The sequence below is a fragment of the Cynoglossus semilaevis genome, chromosome 16 (genome assembly GCF_000523025.1).
Source record: "Cynoglossus semilaevis isolate Cse_v1.0 chromosome 16, Cse_v1.0, whole genome shotgun sequence".
NCBI classification, from domain to species: Eukaryota; Metazoa; Chordata; class Actinopteri; order Pleuronectiformes; family Cynoglossidae; genus Cynoglossus; species Cynoglossus semilaevis.
The window spans coordinates 12,230,109-12,254,328 of NC_024322.1; the positions used below are offsets into that span (position 1 = coordinate 12,230,109).

General features: G+C 41.4%; 2 protein-coding genes across 8 annotated transcripts in view; both read right to left on the bottom strand.

The window, feature by feature from the left end:
* Window positions 1–126: 126 nt before the first annotated feature.
* Window positions 127–1,652, bottom strand: dap1b (death associated protein 1b). The gene is made up of 4 exons (XM_025063950.1): window positions 1,496–1,652; window positions 607–682; window positions 392–458; window positions 127–272 (listed from the first exon to the last, which is right to left on the bottom strand). Exons 1-4 carry the CDS (start codon window positions 1,563–1,565, stop codon window positions 159–161), a joined length of 327 nt encoding a protein of 108 aa, XP_024919718.1. The 5' UTR covers window positions 1,566–1,652; the 3' UTR covers window positions 127–158.
* Window positions 1,653–2,116: 464 nt separating this feature from the next.
* Window positions 2,117–24,220, bottom strand: part of pkp4 (plakophilin 4) — a 72,512-nt gene continuing 50,408 nt past the window's right edge. For all 7 annotated transcript variants that reach the window (XM_017039977.2, XM_017039972.2, XM_017039973.2 and 4 more), the window contains 15 exons: window positions 23,495–23,665; window positions 20,752–20,959; window positions 19,460–19,592; window positions 18,545–18,758; window positions 10,411–10,594; window positions 9,815–9,932; window positions 9,116–9,307; window positions 8,748–8,921; window positions 8,500–8,650; window positions 7,435–7,627; window positions 6,489–6,573; window positions 5,819–5,936; window positions 5,577–5,717; window positions 4,881–4,942; window positions 2,117–3,145 (listed from right to left, as the gene is read on the bottom strand). In XM_017039977.2, coding sequence (XP_016895466.1) covers window positions 2,900–3,145; window positions 4,881–4,942; window positions 5,577–5,717; window positions 5,819–5,936; window positions 6,489–6,573; window positions 7,435–7,627; window positions 8,500–8,650; window positions 8,748–8,921; window positions 9,116–9,307; window positions 9,815–9,932; window positions 10,411–10,594; window positions 18,545–18,758; window positions 19,460–19,592; window positions 20,752–20,959; window positions 23,495–23,665 — 2,390 coding nt within the window. In that variant the 3' untranslated portion in view covers window positions 2,117–2,899. The remainder of the gene's footprint in view (window positions 3,146–4,880; window positions 4,943–5,576; window positions 5,718–5,818; window positions 5,937–6,488; window positions 6,574–7,434; window positions 7,628–8,499; window positions 8,651–8,747; window positions 8,922–9,115; window positions 9,308–9,814; window positions 9,933–10,410; window positions 10,595–18,544; window positions 18,759–19,459; window positions 19,593–20,751; window positions 20,960–23,494; window positions 23,666–24,220) is intronic.

Sequence of the window (24,220 nt, forward strand, 5' to 3'; positions counted from 1 at the left end):
CAGCTACATATATACAGCATTGGTTTACAATATAGCAACTTTCCAGCAAAGCTTGATTAAAGCATTTATTTGTTAACACCAGGTCAAAAATCAGCTCCCTCACCTAAATGCTATTTCTTTCATTTCAATATTGTTGGAGCTTCTTTTTGAGGAGCTCCCTACTTCCTGGGCTGCTGGATGAAAAAGGTCCGCTGGAGGTGGGGCTTCTCCACTGATGGCCGCATCCTACTGTGTCTCACACCCACAGGGGTCTCTGGGAAGCTGTGACTCAGCTGCAAAAGGAATTAGACGAAAGTTTATTATCCAAAGGCCAAGCTTCTGTGGCCAATCCAGTTTGTTTGGTGGCAGGTAAGAACGTGCCAAGTGCAAGTGGCTTTAACGAAAAGCTTACCTTGTCAAGAGTTCCTCCCAGAAGAATGCCAACCTGCTGCATTCTGGTAAAGGTGCCAAGAGACCTGCTGCAGGTTTTAAAGAAAAGTGAAACTTTTCAATCAATTATAGAATGTACTTTTTTAATTAGGTACATTATTCCTTGATGTTTAACAATTGAACCATGTTGCTAAATGCTGCACATAAACAACTAATGCCCTGCTTAGTTCATCTGACCTTTTTGTCTCTGGTGTCCCATGAGTTGCACCATCTTCCAAGCTTTTCTTGCCTATACGTTTACCTCCAGCCTTCACTGTTGAGACAAACCAGAGAGCTGAGATACAGTTCTCAGACATGAATGAATTAGAAAAGCTTCATGCACAGGTAGTAAAGTTTAGGTATTAGACACCAAAAAAGAAAATGGAAATATTAGTTTGATAAACAAATCTGAATCTCTGAAAAATAACACCTAAGATTCAGAGGATAAACTACAGAAGTAAAAATATTTACTCAATTAGATGTATACAATTTAAAGATATACGAGTCATATTTGGCTAAAACCCAAAAGCTACTAATATTGTATTAGCAAAACTAAGCTACAGAGCACAGCTTGAAGTTTGAAAATAAAATAGCCTAAGTTAGCCTAACAAATAGTGTACACAGAGACATCATTGTACTTTAAACAAACTTCAGAAAAAACGGGCAGAGACAGTCTTAATAGAAAAAAAGAAATCAAGTATTTGTCATTAGAACATTGAAAGCATTAACTTGAGACAGTGAGGTTAAGACAGTCGTAAACAGCACCGCGCTTGTGTTAAATTAAACCAATCAGTGCAGATGCAGACTCAACACAATCACGTCAATCAAACACCACGGTCTGTCTCACGGTTTGGTTCACGGTTTGGTTCCAAACTTTAAATCCATTCTTTAAGTGAAATACTTGGATCAAACTTCAGAATGCACAGGTCTGCACAGGCCTGCTTTGGCTCAGAACGGCTCTAAAAGTTGGCCACGCAGTGAAAACAACAGGACGACGTCGTTTTGTTTGTTGAACAAAAACGTTTGCTTAAAAAATAAAAATAAATAAAGGAGTTTAAAAGAAGGAGCGTGTGAGCAGCGTGTTTACCTGCAGGACGATGACCAGCTTTAAGGACAGGACCCTCCTTACAGCCAAATTTCGACATTTTCTGTGACATTTTCACACAGCAAAACAATCCAACGTAGAGTAGCGATACTAGTGAACTAAAGGCTCGCTCCGTTGTTTTTATGCTAGCGGTGACGTTACCGGAAGTATGCTGTCGAGGACACGCCCCTCTTTAAACTGGACACTCAACTGACTCTGATACTGCTAGGTAGAACTAAAGTTAATTAGACTATCGCCAAAGTAACAAACTACTCAAACTATTTCTACTTCTACTGGTAATAATGATGAAATAGAACAGCAGATAAACTAAACAAATTACTAACTCTAATTAGACAACTGTCTAAGTAAATTTATTGATACAAATAATCAAAGTGAATAACTATCATAATTATGATTTATAAGATAGATATCCCTGGTCCTTTAAATGTGTGTTTTTCCATGTATTCTCTATATACACATATGTAGCCCCTGTGATGGATAGAAGATTTTTTTTTTTTTAGGTTAAGTTATTGTTTTTTAGAAATGTATTATATTTGATTTAGGTCTGAAAGTGATGTCATATACCGGGAAACACAAAAAAACAAAACAAAACAAAACACAAAAGTAATTAAAAAACAAAACTGACTTTATTATTTGAACACAGTTGTTCTATGATGCCATCTTTGTCCACATACTTCTTCATATATTCATATATCTATAGATTTAACATGGCACATGTTTCTATTTTTTTTTTTTTTTACCAGTGCTGATGAGTTTTGACCAGGAAACATGATTTTATTTTTTTCTGTATTTACAATACAATGACAGAAATGTACAAGACTCCATGGCATGACACAAGTTCAACATTAGGTACAGATACTATTTCATCCCTCTGTACATTCAAACATTACTGGGCTTCTTTTTTTTAATTCCTTGTTGGTTTTCATCCATTTTGGCTTCAACACATACACATTCCCACATCTCAGTCCTCACAGCGTTTCTTTGCTCACATGACTCACAACTTTCTCCATGCTATCACAAGTGACAGGTTTCCTAAAGAAAATAAAACTAACATCTACACAGAGCAGGATGCAGCTTTAGTCACACAAGTGTCCAAGTTCTGCTCTCTACTGACCGCCATCATGATTCCATCTTCTGCTCCGTTAAAAAAAAGTTCATTAAAAAAACATTCCATGATTTCCTTCTTTGGCACACATTCCTTCTTTCCATCTGTAATCAGTCAGTTGAACTCCTCCCTCTCTGAACACACACACAAACACACTTAAAAAGCCAAGTTCGTGAGAGAGTTTGTTTCTTCTGTGCTACTGGCTCTTTTTGACTTTGCGGCAAGGTGAAGACATCCAGGAAATTATAGTCAGGGATGAAGGAGACGCAGGACCTGCAGACCTATACCCAGGAGTCAGGAGAGCCGGGGTACTGCTCTGGCCTGAGGGTAGGCCTCCGCGTGCTGGCGTAAAAGTCCACATAATTGGTAGTTGCTTTCAGTCCATGAGGCTGGGAGCTGTAGTCAATGGCCGGTGGATAGGTGATGACCTCCTCTAAGTACGGCTCGTCGTAGCCGTGTGGATGCTGCAGATACATTCTGTAGGTATCGTAGTTCCTCCGCCCCACCTCGTCTGTGTAATACACAGGCTGAGGAAAAACAGCACAGGGTTAGTGTTGATCAACGGACTTCCAAATGAAAAAGATGAACATACAGGCTCACCAGACAGGCTTTTATTTTGTAAGGTACAACATCACCTTCCAGCGCCTGTCATAGCTATATTTTATCTGAGATTTACCTTCTCACCTTCCTGAGTCCACCTTCTTATTTTACTGAGAAGGTGGTTCGCAATTTTTTGGCTCGTGACCCCATTTTGACATTACAAATTTCTGGTGACCATGATCACGTTTGTTATACTGTGTTGTAAATACGGCTTTAGTTTAGTCATTGTCACTTTTAACTCAACTTTTTTTATATATATTATCAATTACTACACATATCAGGTTGCCCCATTTGAATTCCAGTCAACCAAATGTGGGGTTGTGACCCAAAGGTTGGAAAAAAAACACGCCTCTACCTATTCCTTAGCCCTACCTTCACCCAGCCTGAATCTGTGTCAGGGTGATAATGTATTTACTGCTGGCTACTTATCTCTTGACATGTGATTTGCTGAGAGTGATGACACCACAGTCTAGTTGGCACAAATAAAATATTCTGCGGCTGTAGTGAACATAATGAATGTGAGCGGTCTGAATGAAGCAGGCTAATGACTGTCCACACACATTAGCTGGTCTGAATGTGATGAGAAGACGGCACGGGAACACTCTGTGTCTCCTCATCCTGTCACTGTAGAGTTATAAGGGCGGGATATTTGGTGCACACACACACGTCCATCACTGACACACCAAGTACCGATCCCAGCAGTCACATTCACTTTAGACCAGACAATAGCTGATGCTGTGGGTCATTCACAGCCCAGTGATTTATCTGCAGCAGTCTATGGGTGAATCTCTTTGTGCCAGTGAAGCAAGATGAATGAGCTGCTTTCTCCCAACAGGTTTACACTGTGCTCTGGGAAACATCTTGAATCAGGTTCTATTTTTAATCCAGCCTTGTTTCCAGGCATTCACAAAACCTGGTCCACACCCTCCGACTGATTCTTGACACTAACGACCACGTGGGTCGCTTAACAGTGGTATCAGGTCTATATTTAACACTCAGGACCAACTGGATCTAGGATGTTTATGTCTATAATTAAATCAATGCAGTACACAAACATCATCAGATCATCTTCATCAGATCTATTTAACACATCCTGGTAATGGTGATAGTAAATCACTTGAGATTCAGCTGGGATTCCCCATCACTAAACAACAGTCGGTTGTTCATTAATTCTGTCCTGGCAGCTTGGAAATATTAAAACAATTAATTCATCTTCTGCCTCTTAATCGCTTCAGTGATTACAGGGGCAGCTGGAGCCGATCCCCTCAGTCGAGAGAAGAGAGCGACACCCAGCAAAGTGATCCAGTTCATCACAGAGCCACATATAATCCATGAATCGTATTAATTTATTCCTGCATGTTTTTGGACTGTGGGAGGAAAACCTCACAGAGACTGGGAGAACGAGCACCTCGAGTGAAAACAAGCAGGAATCAAACCAGCAACTGTTGACCTTCTTGCTGTAAGACAATACCCACTAATCACTTGTTCAATTGTGTTAAAGTAAAGTAAGTAGTAGTACTAAAGTAACTGAACTTTAACTTATTTAACAAATCAGTGTCACAATTGTAGGTGAGTATAAACCCTTCAGGACTGTATACTGAGGTTTAGCAGGATATTATCAGGATGTGATTTTTGGACCAGAGAACCTCATGTTACATTCACCTGTGTTCTTCTGGGCTCTTCTCTTGTTGGAGATGTGTAGTAATAGGAAGGTTTTCCAGACCCTGAAAAACAAAAGATGGGGAAAGAAAATGTTGCCGTTCATCAAAAACTGTGAGAAATTGCTGTAAATGACTTCCTTTCACATCGGTCTGCACATCTCTACAGGGCAGATGTCTGAATCCATGCAGATCACACTTTACTTTACTGAGCTGGAGATAAAAAAGCACCACATTTACAGAGTGGGCCACTGGAGTTATGTTGTTTACGTTGCCCATGGGAAGGATATTTTCTTTGGCACTCCATCCATCCAGTGGAATTTCTAAAAGCTAATTTACAGTCTGCTGTGTGGAGGCTGTGGCTGGTTTTGTTTACTTTGTTGCCCCTCCTTCTCCTCTGCCTCTGCCAACCAGCAAGGGCCACTGGGATCTATGGTTTAGATGTTCATGGCATGAAGCCATTCTGGTGTTTTTCCTGCTACTGGCTGCTTGATCCAGAACAACCCCAGCACACTAACATCCATGAGGTTCTGAGGAACCACCAAAACTGAGTGTTCTTAGGATGAGAGGGTTGTGGTAAAGACGCTGAGGACGGTAACGCAGCAGACCTGAGGCTGTGGTCACTGTGGAAGGTTACTGACAAACAATCGTTAAATCTTTAAATGAGCCCTCCAGTTGTCCACTTGTGTCCTGCACGTACCTGTGTACTGATTTTTATGAATACTGATGTCTCCTTGGTAATTATAAAATTGCATAGTTGACTGTGATCTCTGATAATCTTTGACTACGTCTCTATGCTCTCTGATGCCCAACATGGCAGGAGACGACGTGGCACTGGCAGCTGCAGAAGAGAGAGAGAGAGAGAAAAACAACAGTTCAACATTAAATTCCGGAGGTTTCTATTTTCATCAGGTTCTGCCTGGGCTTGAAATAAAACCCTACCAGGGTGGTTGACTGGGGACAGTTGAGTCGTGCTGGTGGGCAGAGTGGGCTGGGACTTGAACCGGTCTCTTTCCAGTGTTGACACAGGAGTGAGGAAATGGTTTTGGTTCCATCCGTCCTGTTATGGAAGCACAGCAGGAAAGTGATGGTATGAATTATTCAAACAGGTCTAAAGGCTGTAAAATACATCTGGCTGTTTTTCATTGGTTACAGGGTAAAAAATACTGGAAAATTCCTGGTACTGTGTGGTCCAATAAAAAGACTCAGTTTAGGTAACGCTGTGTCAAAGGAACAAGAGACGGTACCAATATCAACGCGGTCCAAAACCTGAAGTTTTATTAAAGTTGTTTCACGTCCAAAACTTGCACAAATGGGAAAATATACAAAAGTATTTCCACTAAAGTAACCATAAAATAAACGTCAAACTTTTAAGCTCTAACATAATGTATATTCCAGAGGCTGTGACAATTCCTAAGACACTGGTTCCCAAAGTGGGGAGAGAATCCCTTCGAACAGTCGCACAGTTATTTAAAGGGGAGCACAGCATTTGTGAATTCATTTCCATGGACCAGTGAGAACAGCAGTTTTTGCAGAACCTTATGACTTACTGTAGTACTCAAGCAAGATACCTCCAGCTGGCAGTACATTAGCCATCTGTCCAAGTTCTTACCTTTTTATAGATGGTCCGCAGATCCCTGTACTGCCATAATGTGTTCAGCACCTGAGCAGCAGCCTTCACCACCTTCATGGAATACCTGAAAACATAAATTATCATTATGGTTTTACATGAAATATCCCCTTGTATTTCAATACTGCAAACCAAGGCTTTTCATTACCCTATACTGCAAATATCATCCATCCATTCTCTATCATTTATCCCTTCACAGAGTTGTGTAGGGAGCTGATAACAATCCTAGAAAGCACCACAGGAGGGCGCAGTACACTTAATTCCCCATATTTTTTTTCAACTCTAGTAGACAGTTCAGTTTGTTTTAAAGCAGAACATTTTCTGCATATATCAGACCAGAAATAGCTGCTGCAATCATTCCATAGGGACATACGATTCAGATGCACACAAAATCACCTTCCCTGTGGCTATGGACTCTCTGTCCTCACGCACTTACACCCTCTGACTGGGTGTGTGTGTGCGTGTGTGTGTGAACTAGCTACTTATCCAGGACTATTTTTGGCATTATTTAGGACCAATAACCGTAATAGTTACTAAAACTGTGACCTGATGACACATCATCTGCCTAAAGTTAGGATCTAGTTGAAATGTTGCTACAAAAAATGTTAGGTTGAGGTCATTAAAATTTTTTTTCTGCTCCAAAAATAATTTACATCACCTCTCTCTATCTCTCTGTATATTTATATAACATATTGTGTACAAAAACGTATTAATATACTGTAGAAAGAAAAATGTAAACAATCAACCAGTACTGATTCTGAGCAAGAATGAACCAGTAATTAAATATAAAAATAAAAGTAAAGTTCCAACCCAACGTGAGATTTAGTTTCACTGGTTAACTAAGTGACTTGTTTGTCCTGGGTCTGTTCCTGCAGTCCACTAGACGATGACTTCATGTCTGGACAAATAGCCCATCACTGTAACACACCTGTCACCTCTGCCCTTGGTGATGTTGACCAGCTTCTCGATGCCGCCCGTGTCGGCCAAGGCCTTGGCGTTCTCCATGTTTTTGCTGGTCACTTCGTGCAGGGTGCAGCAGATGGCGGCCACGGTCTCGTCTGACAGCAGGGTGGTGTTTCCTCCGGGGAGACGGTTGACCAGGTCTCTCATGGCATATTTCCCTGAGAGCGGGAGAAGAGAAGAAACAAAGATAGTAGAACATAGAATAACCTAAAGCTGAAAAATCATATGTGAATATTTTTGTTTTAGATCAACAGAAACAATATATATGTGGATATTTCCCCATATGAAATAGTGATTGATAAAGATAAAAAATATATAAATATGTCTTATAAACTCATATATCACCCAGCAGTGTATATGTGGACGATAAAGTCACTTTATAAAATATATTTTATATATACTTTGTTTTTTTTATATAAATTATAGATGTGTTATCATGTGTATTCACTGCACGAAACACCTGAAAATAACACTGCAGTTTCCCTCCCCCTCCCTCCTCCTCCTCAGGCACTGACCCTGCCTTTGTGAAACTAACTCCTCATTAACGCCACCCGCTGAGAGAAAGCACATAAAAAGTACTTTTTCATTTAATGAGACCATTTTATAGAACGGAAAAGTTTGGAATAAGATAAAAGTGGAGAATAATCACCAAGTTTTAGTTTAAAATGTAATGTTACATTTAAGAGTACATCATTTGTTATCAGGCATTATTAGCAAAGCACTGAACTATTTCAGTTGCACAATCTATATGAGCTCATTACTCCACTGAACTTTTTCTTCTCCCAACCACAGCTCTAACCCTGGCAGGTTGGAGACAAGAGTTAAAATGTTATTTGAGCACAGATGGTCAAATGATGTATTTGTAAAATTATTTAAAAAACACACAATTTCATCCATTAACAAATAATGTGTTGGTTTGATGACGAAAAGCTGACAACTTCCAGCAGTTCCTTCAGGTCGACTGCAGGTTACACTGGAAAAACACTCCTGGTTCCTTTCTGTCTAAAACATTTAAAAATAAACCCCTAACCTATGAGTTCCTTGTTCCTGACATCCAGTGCCATGTTCCTCAGGGCCGTGGCTACAGAACACACCACCCGGTCGTTGTCCATGCGCAGCAGTTCCACCAGGATCGGCAGTCCTTTCTCCTTACGCACGGCCGCTCGGATATAAGCTGCAAACTGTTCACACAGACGCCACAGGTAAAACACTAATCTGATGGAAAGGTGTTTAACATGGAACCTATGATATAAAAACAGACAAACACTGATTTCGTACCTTCCAGTTTCCGGCCGACAGGTTCTGAAGAGAGCCAGCTGCTCCCTCCAGAGTGGCAGGATTGGAGCTTTCAGCGAGCAGAGTCAGGTAAGGCTTGACGACTGCAGGGTGCCACAGCATCTCTGCCCCTTTAGGAGATTTGGAGATGCCAGGGATGGGTCCCACTCCGTCCCACTGAGCACAGAAATAGAGTTTGTAGAACTTTAGGATACACATAAGTACCAACAAGTTCAACTCATTGAGCTCCAATCAATTAGAGAATACAGACCACACTGTGGTTTAGCTTTTACTGTAACCTAATATCAAACAGACCTTACATTAATCTGCTGATCATGTTTAGCCTAGCCTTTTGCTATTTTTTCACTTACTGAGTCCTCCTGAGAACTCTTTTTCTTCTTCTTCTTCTTCCGGCCCCAGCAGCTAGAATCCTCCTCCTTATTGGCCGACTCGCTGTCCAGCAGGCCGTCCACCTCCTGCCCTCCAATCAGTCGGGATGGAGCCATCTCCAGCTCCAGACGATACGATAAGTTCCTCAGAGTGCAAATACAGTTCTCCACAATCTGAGTACAAAAAAAAAAACAAGGTTGGTGCATGTTCACTGCCTGATAAATCAATTAAAATAAGGAACTGTGGAACCTCTGGATGAAGCATTTAACTCCACGCTGTTAATTTCTGTAAAGGACTGAGCTCACAGAATGTCAGCGTGCATATTCTGGGGCTTTGATTAATTGAATGGACTCACTCCACTGAGGCTTCGGTCTCCATGCTCCAGATGAGACGTTAATGTACTGTATAGCAGGTCAGTGATCCCGTGTTCTAGATTGGATTCTAAATGTCAATCACTCTACGGAATGGCTTACACTTCAGGTGATGCATCACATGAAAGAGATTCTGCTGAATCCTCCCTGATTCAGACTTCAGCCATGAAATGAATCACACAGGGTTAGAGGGATTACTCCGGAGAGACTCTCTTATCGTGTGGCTGCATGTTTCCGTCTTGGCTAAGTGTGTGTAGCTCAGTGTGTGTGTGTTGTGTGTGTGCGCAGGGGTCTTTGCAAGTGTGTTACCTTGCTGTCGAAGTCAGAGGTGTTCACACAGGCTTTGATGACGTACAGCAGTGAGTCAACCAGACCCTCACAGGTACGCATCTGTTTTCTGGCCTCCTCTCCAGCTGAGCTCAGGTTTCTTTGAACATGAACACATAAAAACGAGTCAGCTTTTTCACTTTCATCAATATGCACTATCAATAATCTGAAAGAAGAGTTTCTGAGTAAAGAGAGACGTGAGTCAGCTTTTTCACTTTCATCAATATGCACTATCAATAATCTGAAAGAAGAGTGTGCATTTCGCAGAATAAACAGATACGGGAGTGTTTGTTTATAGTCTGTCCTAACTGACTGTTATCACTGTCATCACAGCTCTTTTTCTTAATTCATTTAAGATACATTTGTTGACTAATTTCAAACACCAGATAAAGCAAGAATATTTATTTTACGCAAAATAAATTTGTAAATTGCAGTGCATTTACACATCACTGTGAAAATACTATGCAACGTGACTATATGTCATCTTAACTGACGGCTAACACGTTGCAAACGAGTTGCAGTAGCGTCTGCTATCCACAGGGCGGTGCTGGTGCACAGTGAGTTCCTCAGGTGGTTACCTCAGACAGCCTGTGGTGTTCCTCAGCACCAGGGAGGAGTGAAATTTCAGCTTGTGGTCGTCGTCGAAGGTGGAGTTGCTCCATCCAGAGTGAGGGATGATCACAGTGTTGGTCAGAGTGGTTAAGGCGTCCCGGATGATTGTCATCTTCACAGCGTCACACGACGACAGGTTCCACAGCACTCCTGTGGAGACGACCCGGGGCAATAACAAGAGAGAGAGAGAGACGCAGAGAATCGTCAGACGTGCAGAACCCTCCAGTTCTGTCAGCTGTCAGTTGCAGTTAGACGAACTTCACACACAGACAGAGAACCTGAGCTTTTAATAGTTCAGCTTCTGTCCACAAAGACACAACTCCCCAAAATAGGCAGAGACAGACACAAGTGCACAAAACCCCCAGCATCAAGACGTCACTTGTATCAAGTTCCATCACTGCAGAGAATCCTTCAGGGGAAGAAACAGTAAAAAAAGAAAAAAAAAAAGAAAAAAGAAACCGCTCTAATACAGTCATGTGAAATGTCTGAGTCAGAATAATGGAAAGTATCTCCAAAAAAAGTCAAATATACTGGTGGTTAGGGCTGATAATGGGGCACAGAGCTGGCAGCTCTTTGATGCTGCATCTGTTCAGGATTAAGCAGCATGAAGCATGTTCTTTTAATTAGACGGCTCTCGATGCTGGGCTTCCACTAATGCACGGGCTGATTCTGCAGGGCAGCAGTAACCTTGGAGAAGGGGTAATGCAGCAGACGCAGCACTAACACACACACACACTGCATGACTGTTGGTCTCATCTCAGCGTTGACTGAACAGCAGGCATGTGTTTTGGACTGGTCCATGACTTATGCATGACGTCTGATGTGAAGCTGCCGTTGTTGTGCTCTTTCCGAATGCTGACAAAAGAATATTGAGAGAGAGAGAGAGAGAGAGAGAGAAGTCCCAGGGGCTGCTGGATACTAATCTTGTTCTTCAAATTAAGCTCATTTATTTTGTCCCGTTTAGTTTGCCTTGTAGTTGATTTTTATTTATTTATTTTTTGACCCATTTTTGAACTGACTTTTAGTTGCTTTAAGGCTACATTCATTTTCTTTTCAAACTTTTTCTTTATACTGAATTTCTTAGACAATCTTACCTTCTAGAAATGATTTACAAAAGCCTTTAACACTAATATTGTTTGTCTTTTGACTCATTTTGTAGCATTAACTACTGAACTGTTAACTGTTAACCGCTATCTGCGTACTTATTTAATGCTAAACTGCTAACCATTAGCAGTTAACTTCAGTTGCTGCTAACCCTGGTTCCAGTTGGTGTTTTTACTTCATAAAAGTTGTATACTATTTTCTGATGTATAAACGTGTATTTTCTTCGGCCCTTTATCCACCGGTCAAAAATCCCATTATCCCCGGCTCACTGACATCAGGCTGTTGTGTGCAGTTGGAATGGATACAATTGGCATTTTGTCCCAGGTTAAATGACCCAGCACTGGACTGTCTGTGATCAGCAGTAACATAAACATGACACTGCAGATGACCACTGTTTTTCACCATCTACTACCTTTTTGTGGGGAGATTAGTCACGGGGCACCTGCACCTCTTCCACTGTGACCATCTTAAAGTGCATTGTTCCAGCATCAATAAAAAATAAGTGTTCAGTTGCTGATGAGGTTGAAATAAGGGCTGAAAGTAAAGATAAAACTGTACGCTGATATTGTCTCCACTTCTGCTATTCGCTGTTGCTCTTGGGTTGTTTATGGTGCATCTGTGGCGCCGAAGAAAAGAAAAAATGAGGTCCTCAAAGGGCCTCAGGAGATAAGGTCATGTTTTTTAGCAGAGTCTAAAAGCTTTTTTATTCCTGATATTTTTTTAATAGAAAGGAAATAGGAAAATCTCACAGGGGGAGTTAAAAAGAAGAGAAAAACGTAACTTCCTTACTTTTATTCTTCGCATTTTTATTCTCTTGAGACTCGCGTTTCTCTCCCTCGCTACCCACTGCTGATGATGTCAGACTGTAATTGTGCTCAGGAGTCTAATTCCAACACACCACAGACAAGAAGCTACGATGACAAACGCAGGTTTTTTTTTACCAAACGTGGTTTCAGGCAGCATTCCTATTAAGACAAACTCAGAGTCAAATTAGAGTTTTAAAATCCTTCAGTGAGTTCTAGTTACTTCATTATTATTCATTTAAAGGCAGGGAGTGATAGCAGCAGTAGCAGAGTTATGGTGTGTTCCAGAAAAACTGGGCTGAAACTACAAGAACATTGGATTGTTTGCATGTTTGTACGTAGTCTAGATGGCTAGTTATGACCTGACACTGAAACTAAAGCCAAATGTTAAATGTCTTATAATGACATATAAAATAATCTTTATCTTTATCTCTATTGCAAATGTTAAATGTCTTATAATGACATATGAAATAATCTTTATCTTTAAAATGTCATTATACAAATCAATATTTTTCTTGTTACAAAAAAGAACAAAAATTCTGTCAACACAAACACAAGTCCATAAAAATCCAACCTGTAAATAATCATTGTCATACTTCCTCTGTTTCATTCTACTTTCCCACTGTACATGGAACTTATGTAAGTAAGCTAGTCAGCAAGTCGCCTTTTTTTTCCTCAACATGACTCCACTGAAATGCTCTGGCGCCCCCCCCAGGGGAGTCGCTTGAAACACAAACAACTGGTCCAAAACCACACTGTGGAAATGTAATTTCTCACATCACAGCTAAAAAGGTAAATTGACCTGCATGAATCATACGAGTCTGTGGGAGATTTCTCTGCTCAGTACAGTGGTCTCTGGGGTCCTGGCTTGGAAACAGTGACCTCAATTAAAAACTCAACGTGAGGCCCAGCCTAACAGTCAATCCAGTAGTAATCTAATGGGAGCAGACGGTGGCAGGGGTTAAACAGACTGTGAAAAAAAAACAGTAAGGTTGGTGAAAATGTCTTAAACAGCTGTTGGAACCTGGTGGTTGAAGAGCTGACCTCAGTGACGACTGCTCACTGGAAGGACATTTATTCTACCAAAACCATTTGGATGTTTCATTTGCAGAAGGAATTACATTATGTATGTGGCCAAGAAAAGGTTTGAATACGTTGATAAATATGTTTTTGGGGGACATTTTCTCACTGTGTCACGGCTCAAAGTTCACCCAGGTGTCAAACTGTCGCGCAGACAAAGTTCCAAACCTGGGTGAATTTCAGAATTGAGCATTTGCACACTAACGTGTCTCTTACATAACACTGAGGTGATACTGGAAAAAAAAGACAGACACCAAGCTCAACCTCAAGCTGTCCATCACTCTGGTTCCACTGCAGTGACATTTCCAGGAAATACCACAGTGAGGACTACAGCGACAGTTCATCTGACTATAATAATCATAACTTATGAACTCAAAGACCCTAGAGACATATATGCTGTAATATATTATATAGTAATGTGAATAAATGCAATAATATCCATATATAAACCTGTGACAATATTTACTGTCTCATTCTCTAAATGTTTGAAGCGTCCACCGATGATCGTCGTCTTCTGAACCAAACATCTGTGTGTCATTGACTTCATGGTAATTCACGGTACTTTAAGGCAGGATGGGAAAACGGTCGACAAACAGCACAGGCTTATTAACCTCTCCGTTTTTGGTGGAGATGAACTGGAAACTTGTCAATGCTGCATCGACTGAGCCTCAAATAAACAGCTGGGCTGGTGATTGTGAGAGCGGTGGCTGCTGCTCAGCTTCTCACCGCATCACTGCGCGGTTGGATTTACTCTTTAAATTAACTTTAAGATTTGTTTTTCTTCTTTCCCCGTGTTCTTTAAAAGAGAGGTTGTCAAACCACTGGGATGTGGTCCAGCAGTGGCCATATGGCACGAAGAGAGAAAAAAAATCTCAACATTTTATTTTTCATTTTATGGATTACCGGTGTAGTGATGAAATGCTGTATGTGTCCCAAGTGTCCCAATTACAGACCCCCTCATGTTAAGAGGCTTGTCAATCAAAAGTGTTTTTCACTCTGTTAAATAACAATACATTTGTACTTACAGTCCTACCTATAGTACAGGTTTATTACGACAGTGACTCTCACAGGCCAAGCCCTCATTGTTTAATATGTGACATTCAGCATTTCACCACAAGATGTTGCTAAATCCTACTCAGTGTATCTAACCCCCCCACCACCACCACTTCCTTGTATAAACTGAAATGTGTTAGGATGTTTTATTATAGAAGACTTGTTTTGACATAAAGAATCTGTTGTTATAATACTCACCCCAGGTCACAGTAAAAAAAGAAAAGTCACAAATGACACACAGGGGAGGCTACAGAAACACTCCACACCCACTGGAGGCTATAACATTATTATTACAACTACAAAACATGTGGACAAATAAGAGACTCTACATTAAATATTTAAGGGTAAAAGTGCTGTGTTTCTGTGTGTGTGTGTCCATCTGTGTGTGTGCCGGTGTCAGGTGTCTCCGGCGTTCACTCACAGCTAATGACAGTGTGACGTCAGCGAGTGGGTTTGGTCTTTGATCTGCTCTTTCAGGCTGTTTGACGACAAAGCAACAACCGCAGCAGCTGCAGGAGCCGCTACCAAACAAGGCCAGAAAAGAGGCTAAAACTGTGTTTTTGGCAACTTGACCCTCTGACACGAAACAACCGATGGACATCTACACAAACGTAACACAGCTGACACCTGGACCTCAGAGGAGCTGAGATGAAAACACCGACTCGATGAGGAGCCGCCGAGTCCTGACGGTTCACACACAGGTCAAGTGTAGTTCAGCACCTGTGACGTGACGTTCTCAAACATTTGGTTTACACAAGTCTTAATTCTACTTGGTTAGTTTTGTTATCGTCAAACAGTTCTAGGCTAAGTTTTACATATTTACAGCTAGCTTAGGTGTGTATATATATATATATTTGTATATATATATATAGCAAACCATCAGTTATTACACTTTCGTATATATATATATATACATATAAAACCATCAGTTATTACACTTTTATTCATACAGAAGCACTTAAAAGTGCGTTTTCAAGTCAATATTGAATTTTGCACATAACGTGATTAATTGTGATTAATCGCCATAAACAATGCAATTAATCAGGATTAATTGCCTTAATTTAAATATTTATTTACCAATTGTGATTAATCGCCATAAACAATGCTATTAATCAGGATTAACATTTTTACCGATTGCCTTAATTTAAATATTTATTTACATTTTCTCTCAGCCAGCTTATTGTCTATTGGCTAAAAAAAGTGTCATCTTAACATAATTAGACAGAAGGAATTTTAAAAGGTATTTGTCTGTGTAGGTTCTCAATCATCCAGGTCATTCAATCCAAAAATAATTACATTGAGGGCAACTGGGCATGAAGATGTTTCACTGAAGAAGCCTCTTGGATGAGAGGTGAAACGTCTTAAAAAAAAACCCTACTCCAGCCAGTAGCCCTCGATGTAACTATTTTTGGGTTGGAAGGGTATATTTTTCGATATTAGAATTACCCCCCAAATATCCCAGTCATGAATACATTTTATAGTATACATCATGTTTGTGGATACACATACAAAGCCACAGAGCTGATGTGCTGTGCTGTCATACGGCGACTGCGTGACTGAGTGATTAATAATTGTCTGTTGCACCTGTGCACTTGAAAGCTCTTAGAGCGTAGCATTCCAAAGGAGTGTAATCAAGCTGATGTGCTGCAGCAGTGCTGACCTTTACTAATTGCTCTCTGTCCTTTGCTCTGTACCCTGAGGTCCACCCTAACCATTACCCACAGCAGTCACTCTCAGAGTCTAAGTGGAGGATGAAAGGGGGCAAAAGCATTCATTAGTTCATTTTCTACTGCTTCCCCCGAGGAGGTCACTGAAGCCAACCCCCACCTGATGAAAAGCGGGAAAAAAACGTTTGGGTACGATCTTGACAAGTCACCAGTCCGTCGTCAGGCAGTTCATGTAGACACACAATCAGTTACTGTTCTATTCAGAACAGCAACTGTTTACAATCTCCAGTCAAAATTTTTTTTTAGTTTTTATGTCTGCGGCGTGTGGAACGAACCACAGCAACAAGGGAGCAATCAAGAAAACTGCAGTCCACGAACCCAGCCATGAACCTGTGATTTAAATCTGTCCATTTCAGTTCAACAGACAACGACAATAAAATAAATACAAACTCTAACCACTGGATTTACTGTATTAGATTTAGCTCAATCTGATTTGCGACAGTACATTGGCCAGCAGCGCCGTGGCCTGGCAATCCTCAAAACCTTAATGTAATATTTGTGAGATTCAGTTCTTAAACAGTGAGATAAACTTTGTGCATTCCTCCCTTTCAAAGTCAAACTGGAGCGTGAGTCGACACAAACGATTCTTACTGTTTTGTTCTCTGGAGAAAACTGACACTTAATTGTAACAAATAATCCACAACGTGCCTCCTCCCAGAACAGACACACGCTACAGAGCGTTTGCATGCCGGCCGTAGAGGTTTTTCCCTCTGGACCACTGCAGCGTAACCTGAGCCCATGTTGAATCCATTGGCTGAATTCAAGAGAAAACAGCTGAGTCAGCCACCTGGGAGCCAAATGTCTTGGCTTGCTTATTTCTGTAGCGCTCCACCCTGATCCAAAACAACATGGATTTACGTCGTCTTTTCAGAGCCCCAGACGACACACACACACACACACACACACGTACAATTGAGCAATGTTCAGTACAATGCCACCGACAATCAGACTGTCAGGTCGACATTCATTGGAATGCGCTTAATCCCCCGGCAGCCAAAAGTAGGACTATAAATTCTCTCGGGATATATTATCAAATGCAGTGATGTTAACAATAAATAAAGTTTAAGAAATAGCCTCTGTGACTCGGTTATTACGACATTCATTATCTGGGGAGAGAGCACGTTAGCGAGCAGTTGCATAGTTAGTGATAAGTCAGAATATAGTAATTCACATTTGCCAGTTAGATGCCGCCAAATGGTGCGAACAACCTCACACACTGAGGACTGCAATTATCTCTTCCAGAACACCCACGGGTAAACACTTCATCTCTGCACCAGCTCTATAACATTCCTGTCCTGCTGTAACCTTACAGAGAGTCTCCTGAGGATCTGACCCAGTACAACGAGGGGGAAGGGGGCGCTGAAAGAAGACGAAGGGAGGATTTGGCTCTTTGGATCTTAGTGTAGTGGGAATGTTACAAGAACACATACAATTCTGCAGTGTTTTCCAAAAGACATTTAGAGACAAAAAGGAAAGTAATTGAACCCTAAAAGGTACCTTGGGGTACACCACAGGCAAAAAGAAAATTTTACCAGGTAACTCCTCGAAAGGCACCAACTGGGTGAACTTTAAGAAACAGAATATGAGGCAATAGAGTTTTAGATGAGCCGTGAAACGATTCAATGTAAATCAATATTTCTGAAAACAGACTGTAATCTGATGGTATTTAGTCAGACTGCACACACACAGGGTCATTACGAGTCTTTTCCTACGTATTATTTCAGACCGTGCAGCTCAGAAATAACTGCTCACATTATGAGATTTGCCACAAAGAAACTTAAATCTGAAACAGTACAACCGTGCACATGAAGAAATTACACACACAAATGTCACCTATTAAAAAATCAACTTGTTGTTGAAAATCTTTAGTATTTCTAGTCAAAACTTTGTGAAAACATCTGGTTGTTCACAATTGTCTGCCATTCAAACAAATAACTCTAAGAAAGCGCCAGCATTTTTTATGAATGAACTTTAAAGACAACTTATTTCTTTAAACACTACTTGGTCTGTGTTTCAGCAGAACCAGATGATTTAATTTGTTGTTGCACACAAATAATTGCTTCGAAATTTGACACATCGTTGTTTTGGTCTGTCATGTGGGTGGAATATTTTTATTATTCTGATTTTACTACTGTTTACGAAAAATAAAACAATCACGAAAACAATTTATGATTCGTACTGAGACTGACTGGTGCTTTCACTGCAGACAAAGAAGCATCTCATCATTTTATTAAATAAAATAATCGTAATAATAAATGAGAGTTTGCCAACGTGTGATGAAAACTTCAATTCTAGATGTTGATAAATATAACCTCTTTGCGGCGCTGACTCACCTGTGACGAGCTCCCTCACTTCTGCGTCCACAGACTTCCTCAGCAGACGCAGCAGAGCTGGAATGCCACCTGCGTTTCTCACAGCAACTTTATTGTCATCCATTGCTTTGCCGTAAACAAGGTTCCTCAAGGCTCCGCATGAGTTCTTCTGAACGTCAAGGACTTTGTGGTCTAGTAGGTCCACCAGATGTTTGATTCCTCCCAGTCGACAAACCTGACGACAGGGCGAGATGAATCAAAATGACAACATGGTCCTGACAAGCGTTAGCATTTGGAGACGTGGAATTAAATATTTATCTACATCACCACATTGGCACCAATGCTAATACACGTTGTAACATCCTTATTGATCCTCTATGCACTGTGCGATTTTAGCAGACACTGCACAACACACTATGCGATGTGGAAACTTGAGTACGACGCCAAGTTTGATGCGCGCAGACTGTACGATGACAATTTATTGAATCGCGGGTCACGACATAGATCAAAATGCAACGTCATCAGTGTACTTCCTCCATGTGTGCTAGAATACTTATAGAAACCATTGAGAAGCTAAACCAGTATGAAGAATGAAGGGTTTTTAATGGCATTTTTGTCCACTGAAAAAAATCTGAAGAAGCATTTCTATTGGCTGATTAATAAACGCAGGTCACTGTGAGATAGTCATCCTACATTTCTGACACTGATAGAATTTTACCTAGGGTTATCTTTGGTCACAAGACGCTGACAACGACTGTCCTTGAACCTGTCTCACAGTGCAACCACTTTTTTTACGACCAAACATATCGCCTACGATCGTCATCTTCCGTCTGGGACAGCCCGTGTTTGCCAACCATTAAACCTAACATACTGTGTCAGACAACATTTAGGTCATTAGTCCAAGACCAAGTGTGAAGGGTCAGTGAAAGGCTTTACCTCAGCCTTGATTCGATTATCTCCGAAGCACAGGTGCTGCAGATATGCAGCCGCGTTGGCCTGCACCGAGGGGAAGTGATGCTGCAGCATGTGAATCACCTCTGTCAGCTCCGGGTCACGCCAGGCAAACTCTCTGCAAACAGATGAGCCCCAAATGCATCAGCATGGGCAGTGTAAGAACAAATAAACAAAAGGATAAATGATAAAAAAGAAATGTTGTGTTCTGAAGGGATTTCAAGTGTCATGAAAATGTCTGTGGGCAAAATGAAAAGTAAACATCTAGAAATATGGTGCTCTCCAGTAACACTTGAATGTTAACGGCGCCTTTATGATACAACGGTGACTTAAGTGGCCGCCTCCAACAATCTGAGCCAGACACTCGTCCAACTGAGACAATTTTGATTTTGTTTTTGATTTGAATAGATGACGCCTGAATATGAACGTCTGTCAGAGATTTGAAATCACACTTACATTTCTACATTTAAGCACTTACAGAGACTTATACGACGAGGATTAACCATCAAGCTACACAGAAGAACTCTTACTCTCTCACTTTGCAAATATATTCGCTAACACTGACTTCCTCCATGTGTAAAAGAGCTGTAGACACAGAGTCTGGTGCTCAAAACAAACACCAGACTCAGACGTTGGAGGAGATCCTCTTGCCTACAGCACAGCATATGGCAGCGACACAGTCTCAGTTTACACAGCAGAGGGAAGATTTGAGCAAATTAGAAAAGAAATCCATCTATCAGATTTCCCACCAAATCATTGGTGTGTGAGGAGGGACAGCAAATCCATAACCTCAGGGGGATTTGCAGTGAAAATTCAATTCAAACGGCTCCAACCGAAGCTTAAAAAACAAAAATCAAAATTACAATATTTCATCGACACAAGTCGCGCAAGTGAATATTCCCAGTGAAACCTGAGCGGTGGCTGTAAAACCCCGCTCACACTCACATGTAGCTGCATTACAGGGTGTAAACAAAGCTCCCTGTGTGCATGAACAGGGCTTTAGTGAAGAGGTCACCAGTCTATAGGCTTACACACGTCTATACAAGAGCAAACACAGCACTTCCCTGCATGTGAGAACCTATTGTTAAATGGCCAAAAGTGAGGAGAGCCAGCAGAGCTGCGTGCGACTACCCAGAGTGCTGTGTGCTTGAATAGTAAGTCCATACAGCAGAACAGAGACGACTTGTAAGTAAGTCAGTCCTCCTATTGTCCTATTGGTTGACTGGGCAGAAAAGCAAAAACAACAGCACTGCTCCACGAAGGTGAGTGCTTCTTACCTGGGATCTTTCTGAATGCTGTCTATGGAGGGCGAGCGAGTGGCAGCGTCGTCCATGATGACAGCCTGCCGACCGTAGTTTGGATCAGAGGGACGGTACTGAGCGGAGCGGTACGGATCGGCGTAGGTGGTTGTGTTAAGAGCATAGTTGTTTCTTTGGTAGGTCATGGCACTGCGTTGACTCGATGTCCGCCGGAGACTTCCCACCCCTGTGGGCCCACAAAAAGAAGTAGAAAAAGAGAGAGAGGGGGAGAGAGAGAGAGGTTTACACACACACACATAACACACATGCGTGCCAACAAAGTGCAGATTAGCAGCCTTCAGGTCTTTTCAGCCAAACTCTGATCTCTGCACACCGGTAGCAGGCGACTTTAAACCAAGCTGAAAAATACAAACATGCAGCCTTCAGACTCAGCAAGTTCCGAAATCTGGAACCAATGAATGTCGGGGTTAAACAAAAAATGCTCCCACGGCTCCAGAAAGACGTCTTCAAAGGCTTGTTTTGGTTGTTGTTATGTTTTTATAAGTTTAAGATTAGCCATAGGGATACTGCTGTTTTTATCCAAAAAAAACAACAACAAAAAAAACAAAAAGGACTCCACCTGATTCATGGTTGGTCACGGACTTCTTGCTCCTGTGCCCCAACAGATCAAGTCAGGAAATACCACTCATCAGTAAAGTGGAAACTTCTCAAACATACAGTTAATATATAAGGTTAAAGTTATGCTCCGTTCAGTCCAACACTCAGCATCTTGTTCCCTGGTTTTTGAAAAAAAGAAAATCCACTCTGAGCGACTTCATGTCCTACTGGTGGAATACAATGGCTCACACTGACCGAGCTGCAGAAAACAACCAATTTTGATTAAGCTGGTCCTCACCACGTGATGTTTGTCAGCGTGACTGCTGCTCTGCCCAGATCTCTATCAGACCTCGAGGAGGAGACTGGGCATGTGCGAGCTCAATCTCCCTCCTACCAGGAACCAAAACGTCAACTTGCGGTGCCGCTCCAAAAGTACAATTTCTCACATCAATGCACATCTATGCTGTGCTGCACCGCTTCCCCGCAGCACGTTCACGTGCCAAAAAGTAACTGGGAGCACATGAAAGAGAAACACAAACAACAGGCAGCCCTGCACACAGCAATGATGCGCAATTTTCGCCACATTTATTTGGGAGCAGATTCTCATCTTTTCAGCACGGGGATACACGTTTCTATTTAACATAATCCCTGGTTCCCACCTGCAAAACAGGAAATGAGGCAGGGTTCCAGAGAAGGAGCAGAGACTCGGAGAGAGAAAAATAGTCTGAAATTTAATTTCACAACACCACAAAAAAAACCAACCCTTGTATCAAATTGGATTTTTTTTAATAAGCCTGCTCCTACAAAGACTTCCTATGGGCCGCTCCCTCTGCTCCTCTCCTCTCCTTATATCTGCCATGAACGCAACATCTTCTTCACAGCATTTATTAGTCAAGCAGAAAACTGGAGAGTCTGGGAGAAGCGGGGGGGCTGTTTATGTGCAAACAAAGCATGAGTATCTGAGGCGCTTGGGATGATGGTAAAAGAATGCCAACATAGGGAGAGCTGGACTGGAGTTTGGACGTGGGCAGCCAAAGTGTCCCCCGGCCGCTCCATCCTTTCTCCCATTCTTGGTTTGACACAAAAGTAATGGAGTCTTTTGTGGTGAGATGACATATCAGTACCTGCCTATTAACTCACGCCTCACCCTTTCTGCCTGGCAGAGAGGGAGAGAGAGGGAGGACAAGAGAGACAGAAGAGAAGGACAGGACAAAAGACAGAAAATAATAACAATAATAATAAAGCCCAAGGAAGCCCTGGGTGGCAGAAGGAAAGAAAAAAAGCAGCAACAATAAGTGTAAGAGGTATTTTTTAGTAGGCAGGAAATTCACAACAGAAATAATAAAAATACTTCTGTGAAGGGTTAGGATTTCAAGTGGACCACTAGAGGTGTACGGTGGTGTGTTCTACAGAGACACTTTTACCCTTTTTCTTTTTATTCATGATCTAACTGTTAAAAAGCCCAAACAGTGAAATAGGCCCAGTATGTGGCAGTAAGGCAACTTAAGCATTGATTTATTTTACACCCAGTAAAAAAGAAGTGAGAGTTGGGGGAGGGGTCAGGGAGAGGTCAGCTCACAACATTTTTTCAGCTCAGTTTTTAACATCTAATGTATCTTAAAATAAAAATCTAATCTGAAAATAGTAATAACTAACTAATAACTAGTCCACACCTGGACTTTGGAGCGTGGCTACACAGAGACGGTACCAGATATAAAGGAAGCAAATGAAGGTAAATATGGAAAGTAGATGGAGTTTCAGAAAAGTGTGGAGATAATTTAGACTCTGCTCTGTCACACACACACAAACCTCAGTGTTGGATATTGACTAGAGGAGCAATTCCTCAGTTTTTACACTCAGGCGGACTATTTTATATGACAGCATCGATCCTACAGGGGGACAGAAATGATCCAAATAAAAAGTGACTTATTTAGTATGTGACGGAGCATCTGCACAAGCTGAAGAGAGAACAACAGCTCTTCCTGCTCTATCTCATTGCTTTTTTTTTTCTTTAATATTCGTCAGCCATGATGTTACTACAGCAAAAAAAAAATCACAGCAAAAACAAATACAATCTAGGAACGGTTTAGTACCAGGTAACAAAAAACTACTGCTCAGCAGTTTGCTCATTGGCTCATATGTACAGTCTCTGAGGAGGACCAACCTGAGGGGCTCCTGTAGAGGGTGCCCTGCTGGGTGTGGCTGGGACTACGATACAGAGGGCCCTGAAAGGTCCGGTCCTCGTAGATGGGTGCGATGTGTCGATCTGGAGACATGGCCGACCTCATGTCCTGACCCAACTGGCTGTGCTGACTGGCATATGAGCTGCGTATCGCTGTGAACAGAACAGAGTTGTCAGTGGAAGAGTCCTTAAGAACAGCCGTGAGTCATGTGATTCGACAAACGACTGTGCGACTCAGGTGTCGACGGTTTGGAATAAACTGTGAAATACAGAGTTGGCTTTTTTTCAATGAGCTTCACCAATGTTTTAAATCACACGTACATTGAGTTGCATCAGTGTCAGAAAAGAATTGTAATGAAAGAAAAACAGCAAATTATTCATTCATAGCTAATATGGTTATTTCCATTTACTTAAAAATGACCTGGCAATTCTACATAAAACAGTTGTTAAAGTAATTAAAGGTTATGTTGATGACTCCTCCCACGCACTCCCTCAGCTGACATCATGTGTCTAAACACGAACACTATTGACCAGATAATTACCTTGCCAACAAGTAACACATCTGTAGACAGAAACATGACAACAGCTGTCATTATTCTCATCACTTTGATCTTAATTGAATTTTATTTGTACAGTTTGTGTTCTTGAGACCAGCAGTGGTGATACCTCACTGCTGTATATGGTAACGTCTACTTCATTCTGCGTGTG